This window comes from Emydura macquarii, unplaced genomic scaffold, assembly GCF_026122565.2.
Source record: "Emydura macquarii macquarii isolate MOO-44397 ecotype Brisbane River unplaced genomic scaffold, CSIRO-AGI_Emac_v2 contig_2365, whole genome shotgun sequence".
NCBI lineage: Eukaryota > Metazoa > Chordata > Testudines > Chelidae > Emydura > Emydura macquarii.
The window spans coordinates 4,160,455-4,169,373 of NW_027132502.1; the positions used below are offsets into that span (position 1 = coordinate 4,160,455).

The window sequence follows — 8,919 nt, forward strand, 5'->3', positions numbered from 1 at the left end:
ACCACTGCTTCCCACGGGGGGGGGTGGAACTGATGCTGTGGGTGCCGCTGCAGGAGTCGGGGGGGGGGGGGGGGACTCGGTGCGGGGGGCCTGACCGAGGCCGGGGTCAGGAGAGCCCCATAAATCTCAGCCAAGCCAGCCTGCCGGCGGTGGGGGAAGTGCACCGGGGTGATGGTCCTGGGGTGACCAGCCCCTGTCCTGCCCCAAGGAGTCCCCCCTCTTCCCCCCCCGGCTCTCTGGCCATGTCTCCAGCCCCTGCCTGGGCTTGGCTGGGGATCCTGCTGCTCTGACAGTGCCCCCCGCCATGCAGCAGGCCCCCGGGTGTCACTGCCCATGGAGCCCAACTTTCCTCTGCCGCAGACGGGAACAGCTGGTCCCGTTTGGTAGCAGGGTGCTCTTGAACGCCCCCCCCACCCGCCCAAGCCGCAGCGACACAGGCTGTCCAAACCACCCCGCCCGATGCTAACCAGCCACTGCCGGCACAGGCCTGGGGGCAGGGAGCGTCTGTGGCCTGGCGTGGGTCTGTCTGCACCTGTGTAGGGGTCAATACTCTCCTGGGAAGATCCCAGCCAGGTTCCCAGCCAGGATGGAGGAGCTGGCGCCTGGCAGTCACGGGGAGTCAGGTGCCTAAATCCCCTGGGGGAGCTGGGCCGGGCCCTGCAGCAAGCACGCCGCCCTGGTGGGGGTGCAGCTGGTTATGCCCGCAGCAGCGCCTCTCGGTGTTGGATCCCAGCCGCTCCTGGAAGGTGGGTCACGGCCACGCGAAGCCGGGAGCGCAGGAAGGCCCATGCGCTGCCCCGCTCACCCCTGCCATGCCAGGCCCTCTGCCCTGCCCCTCTGGTCCAGACAGATCTCTGGAGGGACGGGGATGGGAAGATAATGCAGCCCTGGGTTAGAGGCCCGCTGGCTGGCCCATCCCACGGGTGTAGGGGTCTCGGCATGGGGCAGAGGACCAGGAACTCCAGCCCCATTGCTGATGCATAGGCTCATCTCTGCTCCTTCCCGCCTGCTCGGGGCCCCCTCTCCCGGAGACGTCGCTGCCAGTCCCGACCCACCCTGTGCTTGCGTCCGCGTCCCGCAGGCGGCCTGTGCGTGAACCAGGAGGAGCGGCTCATGCACCACCTCTTCGTGGAGAAGGGCTACAACAAGGAGCTGCGGCCCGTCACCTCCAAGGACGAGAGCGTCAACGTGGACCTGGGCCTGACGCTCTCCAACCTCGTCTCGCTGGTGAGCTTGGCGCGCGCTTGGCGAGCGATGGCTCGCTGGATCCAGGGCCTGCCCCGGGGGGATCCTTTGCGTCAGCTGCTTTCTCAGCCTTGCGGGTTTCTCAACCCCTGGCCCGGCCTCTCCCAGGCCCCCTCAGCTCAGCAGGAGTGAGCCTGGTGGCAGATCTCAAGGCTCTGGGGATTTACGTTCACACACCACCCCCCCACCACCCCCCCGGCCAGAAACAGGCCCTTTCCCGAGTGCTTACAGCTGCTGCTGGTGCTGAGCGGCGGGGTCGGGGCCCCACGCCTGGGGCTCATTCCTGCTCGGTGTCATTCCAGAAAGAAGCCGATGAGACCCTCACCACCAACGTGTGGATCGATCACGTAAGTCAGCCCCGGGGCCGGTTCTGAGTTCCCGGGGCCCGTGGGGAGGGCAGGAGTCTAACAACTGTCAGTGATTTCGCCGGGTGGGCGGGCGGGCGGGCGGGTCCCCATGTGCCGACTGCCAACCTGCCGCCCACTGCTCGTCACGCGATGCCTCTTCTCGTCGCGCTCCCTGGCGCCAAGCCCCAGCGTTGCGGCATTCTGCCTCAGTTTCCCCCATTGGGAGCTCCAACATCCTGCTCTGGAGGTGACTCAGCCCTCTGGCCATGCCATGTGAATGCCTTCCGCCCCTTCCGGGGTGGCCCAGTCCAGCTGTGAGCAGCCTGGCCCCAAGCTGGCTTCTCCCAGCTGGTCCTTTCGAATTCCCCTCGCCCGGCTCTGCCGGGCCAGTGGTGAAGCAGAAACATCGCCATTTTCCTTCGCAGAGCAGCAGGTCCCAGGGCTGCTCCCTGGCCCCCTCGAGAGAGCTCAGCCTACAAACAAAATCAAACCCGCCCAAAGCGGCTCCTGCCCTTCTCTGGGCTTGGGCCGCTCATTCCCCTGGGGCGTCTCCTCTTCAGCATCCCGTTCCCCGGCCAAGCCCCAGCCCTTCCTCCTAGTCCAGCCCCGCCCAGTGTAGCAGGCCAACTGGCCCGCAGCGGCTGCTCTGGGACGTCTCCCGAGCCATTGCATCTGCAGAGCGCTCCCAGTTCCCGGCTGCTGGCTCCTCTTCCCCCCCCCAGACGCTCCCTGTTTGCAGGGCCCCCCAAGCCAAGGAGTCTTCCCCACAGCTCCAAGCAGGGAGTGCCAGCCTCCAGGGACGCCTGATGGGATCTCAGGGTGGAGGGCGCCGTCTCCACAGCGGTGCCACCCCCGGTGCCCACGTCCAGGTGCTGCTGCTCCCCGCCCTTCAGGCAGCAGCTTCATTGAGCCACTGTGCCACCAGGGGCCAGGTGGGCTCAGTTCCTCGGCCTCTTTGCAGAGCCTGCCATCCCGCGATTCGGAGCACACGGGGGCGTGGGGGGGGGGGGGGAGGTCCCAGCTGCTGGGCAGGGGCTCCGTCCCAGACACGTGATTTCCCGCAGGGCTGGACAGATTACAGGCTGCAATGGAACAAGTCCGAGTTCGGTGGCCTTGAAATCCTCCGCCTGCCCCCGGACATGCTGTGGGTGCCCGAGATCGTCTTGGAGAACAAGTGAGTCCTGGCTCAGCTTTTCCCAGAGGAACCAGCCCATGGCACTCTCCCAGACCCATGGCTGGAAGAGCAAGGGGGGGGGGGTCCCTTGCCCTGACCCTGCACACAAGGTAGCCCTGAGCCGCGGGGGCCGCGCACGGCCCAGATCTGGGCTGGTTTCAAGTGGGTCGGGGTATCTGGCAGTGGGTGCCCAACACCCAGACCCCCAGGGTCCTGGCACTCGAATTCCTGCCCCAAGCAGGTGGCTTTGGTTCCCATTGCCCGAGGGTCAGTCGTGTCCGTCAACCACAGATCCCACCACACAGCGCAGGGGTGAAAGGGCCCCTCGGGCTTTCCCGCACACTGGTCCTGGGTGCCAGCGCCCCCCTGACGCCTAGTGACACAGGGTTTACAGCACGGGCCTAGAACCTCCCCCCCGGGCTCCCCCAGCCGCGCTGAGCTCCCCGTCAGCCCCCCCTCGCGTCTCTGTTTGCACAGCAACGACGGCTTCTTCCAAATTGCCTACTACTGCAACGTGCTGGTCCACGACTCCGGCTTCGTGTACTGGCTGCCCCCCGCCATCTTCCACAGCGCCTGCCCCATCAACGTCAACTTCTTCCCCTTCGACTGGCAGAACTGCAGCCTCAAGTTCAGGTGAGGGGCTCGCCCGCCCGCCTGCCCGCCCACCCGCCGCTCCTCCAGCAGGACCAGGGGGTCTTGCAACCCAGCCCCGCCAGCCTCAGTGGTCACCACCAGTCCATGCCCAAAGAGCCAGAGCGATAGCCCTTTGAGGTCAATGTAAAGACGCCCATTAAAGTCACCCCTGCACTGGGCTGGATCTCACACGCATTGGACTCATTGGGCATCTTCCCATTGGCCTCCAGAGGCTTTGCATCAGCTTCCCCGTGCGTAGGTTGCTGGAGAAAACGGGGGCAGCCACTGAGCACAAGGCCCGGGCCGGCGCTGGCACAGATGGAGATGAACCTCTGTGAGGGCAGGGAGGGGCTGGGACGCTGTGGCCCGGCCGGTGCGGGACTCTGCTTTGGGCACATTCAAACCTGGAGGGTGCTGGCCAGTTCGAAAGGACGAGGGGCCAGGCCAGCTCCACTCTGGGACAGGAGGGGCAGGCAGGCCTTGGCTGGGGCACCTCCCTCCGCAGGGGGTCCCCAGCCCCATTGGCAGGGGCTGTGATGGAGAGAGCGGGGCGGCAGGCTGCCACTCACCTGTCTCTCGTCGGGCCCAGCTCCCTCCGGTACAACGCCAAGGAGATCACCATGAACCTGAAGCAGGAACTGGACAAAGAGCTCGACAAATACTACCTGATAGAATGGATCACCATCGACCTGGAGGCCTTCACGGGTAAAGCGGGTCCCCGCTGCCCCATCTGGCCAGAGCCAGGGGCTGGCGTGGCAGAGGCTGGTGGCCTGGGTGGTTTGCCTTGGGCAGAGCAATGCCCGGGAGGTGGTGGCTTTATCCCAAGGCTGTCTCCTCACGGGAAGAAACAAGGAGGTTCCAGGGCCAGAGGGGTCTTCCCAGCCTGGAGAGGGGCTGGGCCCCATGGACGTCCCCCGTGCGAGGGTAGAGTGTGGGTCCTCAGGGCACTGAGACAGTGGGACCGAAGGCAGGGCCAGCTCCATGCCGCAGGGGCACCCTGAGGGGAAGTGTGGGGGCGTGAGGGCCGGCGGGGCACCCAGCAATACACCTCTCCCCACCCGCCCGGCTCCCCCCAGAGAACGGGGAGTGGGAGATCGTCCACAAACCAGCCCGCAAGAACGTGGACAAGAGCGTCTCGCCGGAGAGCAGCAAGTACCAGGACATCACCTTCTACCTCATCATCAAGCGCAAGCCGCTCTTCTACATCATCAACATCGTCCTGCCCTGCATCCTCATCGCCTTCATGGCCATCTTCGTCTTCTACCTGCCGGCCGAAAGTGAGCCCGGGGTCCCCGTGCCCAGGGAGTAGGGGTAGCCCACCAGGGAGTACGGAGTCCCCATCCCACCTCCAGGGACTGTGGGGTCCCCACCCCAGGGAGTAGGGGTACCCCCACCAGTGATTACGGGGCCCTCCATCCCACCTCCAGGGAGTGCGGGGTCCCCCCTCACCCACAAGTGCCCAGCTGGGCAGGGAGAGCCCTCCACCCCCTACGTGCTGACAGCGAGGATTTGGCAGGCCCAGCCTGCCCGCCCGGCTGGGCCACCTGCCCCCTCGTGCCCAGGTTCCTCCCCAGTGGAGCTGCTATTCCCTTGGCTGGAGACTCCCCTGCCTGGGGTGTCAGGAAGGGATCGGAGCTGGCACCCAACCCCAGGTGCCATCCCTCTCCTTTGATCCCCTTGTTCCCTAGGGGACTTCCTACTAGCCCTGGGGAGAGGAGGGGGCGCTGTCCTGGGCCGGGGCGGGCCGGAGGGGATGTTACTCTGAGCTCTGTCTGGTTCTCCAGGTGGGGAGAAGATGACTCTGGCTATCTCTGTCCTGCTGGCCCAGTCTGTCTTCCTGCTGCTGATCTCACAGCGCCTGCCAGCCACCTCCTTCGCCATCCCCCTCATTGGCAAGTGAGTCTCCACGGGGTCCCCTGGGCCCTGCGGCCCTCCCTGCTTGCTGGGGATGCTGGCAGGGGGGTGCTGGGTGTCCCGTGGCTGGTGAGGGTGGATGGTCCCTGCTGGGAAGGTCTCAGAGGGTTTCCCCCCAGCAGACGTACTCACGGTGAAGGAGACCCCTTGCATCTCCGGTCCCTGGGGTTCCTACAGAGCCCCCCTTCTGGAAGGGGACCCCCGCCCTGCAGTCCCTCCAAGGGAAGCCAGGTTGCCCCCACTGAGAGCCGTTCTCTGCCCCTGCAGGTACCTGCTCTTCATCATGCTGCTGGTGACCGCGGTGGTGGGGACCTGCGTGATCGTGCTGAACATCCACTTCCGGACCCCCAGCACCCACGTCATGTCCGGCTGGGTCAAAGAGGTGAGGGGGGAGCTGGGCACAGGGGCCTCTGGCTGGGCTCCGCGCCTGGCAGGGAGGATGCCCGGCTACCTCCATCAGACCGTCACCCCCTCTCCAGGCCCCTACGCCGGGGGGTGACTGGCCGCTCCCTCGGCTCACGCCGTGGCCCTGCAGCCAAACCCGGATCTCTGGCCACGGCTCCAGAAACCACAGCCAGGCACTCGCCCCCCATCCGTGTGCTAGCTGGGAGAGGGCCGGCTTCCCTGCAAAACAGAGGGCGCGTTAAATCTGGGGCAAAGATCCAGACAGCTGGGCCCAGGCTCCTTCCCTTTTCGCTGTCGTTCGGCCTGGCTGGGCTCGTGCGGGGCAGCTGGCATGATCTCCTAGCCTGGGAGCGAGGGGCATGGAAGAGGAGCAAGGCACCAAAACAAACCAGCCAGCCCCGAGCAGCGGGCACCGGGACAGACCCACGCCAGCGCCAAGGCCCACGCTCCTGGCTGCGGGAAAGTCACCTCCCTGGGGCCAGGCTGAATTGCGCAGCACCGTGGGGAGAGCCGTGGGATTTTCCCCCCGGGGCATCGTCCCATTGGGGCCTGGCGGTGCCCACAGCTGCTGAGTAATGCTGCCACCCAGTGGCATGACACTTCCCATGCGCCTCTGGCTGGCCGTGGGCACAGCCCCCTCTCCAGCTGGGCACAGGGGCACCCCACCGGTCTCCCAGCTCAGCGAGGGGAGACAGGCCAGCTCGGCGTCCGCAGGCTCGGCCCGTGGGAGAGCAGCTACTCGGGAGCGCCCCCCGAAGGCCGGGCTGCAGCACCGCCCGTGGAGGAGGGTGGGGAGCTGTCCAACCCTCCAGCCACCTCCGGAGCCCCTCTCCCCTTCCCCAGCTGTTCCTGGAGACGCTGCCACGCCTCCTGCACATGTCCAGGCCGGCTGAGAGCGAGCGGGGCCCGCAGGGGGGCCTGCTGATCCGGCGCAGCAGCTCGGTGGGCTACATGGCCAAGGCGGAGGAGTACTTCAGCATCAAGTCCCGCAGTGAGCTCATGTTCGAGAAGCAGTCGGAGCGGCACGGGCTGGCCAGCCGCATCACCCCTGCCCGTGAGCACCCGGGGCGGGCGGCTTTGCACTGGCCCAGCGGGCCCGGGGGCTCCTTTAGTGCCCGGGAAACGCCCGGTCTCAGCAGGGCGAGGACAGGACGCCGGGGCCCCCTCCCTGAACCCCACACCCTGAAACAGGACCCTGCCCCGCCCCCAGTCGAGCCCCAGGATGGGACCCCAGCTCCCCCAGGCCCAATGCCCAAGGGCGGAAACCTGCCTCTTCCCCCCTCCCCCCAGGACAGGACCCTGGCCCACCGAGCCCTGGGATGGGATCCTGCTCCCCTTCCCAAGCCATGAGTCCTGGGACAGGCTCCCCCACCCCCCAGTCCTGAACCCTGGGACAGGACCCCAGCCCCACTGAGCCTGCTTCCCAGGACGGGACCCCTCCCCATGCCAGGATCCCACTCCCTGAGCCCTGCATCCTGGGATGGGCCCCTGGTTCCGAGCCCCATGCCCGGCCCCTGAACCCGCACACCGGGGCCACATCTCCGCTCCGGGCTCACAGCGTCCCCTTCCCTCCCCGCCGCGCGGCAGGGCCCAAGCCCCTGGGCATGGCCGACGTGCAGGAGCAGCTGTACAGCGAGGTGAAGCCGGCGATCGACGGCGCCAACTTCATCATCAAGCCCACGAGGGAGAAGAATGACTACACCGAGGTGGGTGTGCGGGGGGGGGCAGCGGCCCAGAGCCGCCGGGAGGGGCTTCGGCAGAGCCCAGTGGGAATGGGGCTGCCCCGCCGGCCCGTGCCAGCAACTCCCTGCCCGTCACACTCACCCAGCAGGATGGAGGAAGGTGCCGGGGGGCCAGAACGCCCCCCCCCCCCCCAGTCCTCACGATGGGCTCTAACTGGCCCCTTGCTGGCAACCTCAGCTGGGGCAGAAGAGACCTGGTGGGGCAGGAAGCCTGAACTCCCTGCCTTCAGGCTGGGGCAAGGCCTGTTGGTGGTTGCCATGGGGATCAGGGTGCCAGGGGAAGTGGGGTACCAGGGGGTGCAGGGGACTGGAGAAGTGGGGGGCCCAGGAGGAGCAGCATGCTGGGGAAGCGGGGTGCTGTGGGGAGCAGGGTGCTGGGGAAGCGGGGTGCTGTGGGGAGCAGCATGCTGGGGAAGCGGGGTGCTGTGGGGAGCAGCATGCTGGGGAAGCGGGGTGCTGTGGGGAGCAGGGTGCCAGGGGTAGCCTAGGCTGTCTCTGCTGTAGGAATAGGGGGCTCCTGGCCATGACACGTCCCCCAGACTCACCCCAGTTAACAACCTCTGCCCCCTTCCCCTGTCTGCCCCACCCGTCTGTTTCTCTCCATCCTTCGCCCCTTCTCCCGGCCCGGGCCTGTGTCCCCGACGGCCTGTGCGTGGGTGCCCCCGCCCCAGGAGAAGGATAACTGGAACCGCGTCGCCCGGACTGTCGACCGCCTCTGCCTCTTCCTGGTGACCCCGGTGATGATCCTCGGGACCTTGGGGATCTTCCTGACGGGAATCTACAACCAACCGCCCGAGCTGCCCTTCGCCGGGGACCCCTTCGACTACAGCATGGAGCACAGGCACTACGTCTAGGGGCCGCGGGACCGCTGCTGTCCTGCCCCCACTGGGCTGCAGCGCCCCCCTGCCCTCTGCCAGCACCGGGGACCCCTCCCCACCCGGGGTGCTGGGATTCCGGATACTTCTTGTCTTGTGCCTGGCAAGTGAATAAACGCCACGGTTAGCCAGTGGCAGCAGGGAGCGTGGCAGGGAATCTCCCCCCCCCCCCCACTGGTCATCCAGGAGCCAGTCCCCTCTGCCCTCCCCCACCACTGGCCATCCTGGAGCCAGTGCCCCTGCCCTCCCCTCCCACTGGTCATCACCGGGGCCCATCTCTCCTCCCATTGGCCATTACCCAGGCCAGTCTCCCCTGCCATTGGCCCTCGCCAGGCAGTGCTCCAGGCCTCGGGCAGGGCGAGAGCCGCTGGCTTAGATCATGTCTAGCATTGGCTGTTCCAAGCCACGGAGCTGCCCCCCCTTCTCTCAGGAACCGAGGGGCCCCCGGCCCTTCCCAGGGGGACAATTCCCAGCTCGATCCATCCCTCCGTCCAGTGCAAGGGGGCCCCAGCCCTGCCCTGGGGACGATTCCCTACTGGATCCATTTTTTTTCCTGCTATTCATTACATATTTCCCCCCCTCTC

General features: G+C 67.0%; 1 protein-coding gene across 2 annotated transcripts; it reads left to right on the forward strand.

Moving 5' to 3' along the window:
* Positions 1–1,106: 1,106 nt before the first annotated feature.
* On the forward strand, positions 1,107–8,919 carry CHRND (cholinergic receptor nicotinic delta subunit). Of its 2 annotated transcripts, none has more exons than XM_067561039.1 (11): positions 1,107–1,227; positions 1,548–1,592; positions 2,657–2,766; positions 3,244–3,399; positions 3,989–4,104; positions 4,476–4,676; positions 5,184–5,295; positions 5,581–5,695; positions 6,562–6,772; positions 7,306–7,424; positions 8,132–8,919. In XM_067561039.1, exons 1-11 carry the CDS (start codon positions 1,114–1,116, stop codon positions 8,312–8,314), a joined length of 1,482 nt encoding a protein of 493 aa, XP_067417140.1. In that variant the 5' UTR covers positions 1,107–1,113; the 3' UTR covers positions 8,315–8,919. The 2 variants fall into 2 exon arrangements, with proteins under 2 accessions (XP_067417140.1, XP_067417141.1); XM_067561040.1 differs by having other exon boundaries at positions 6,562–6,709.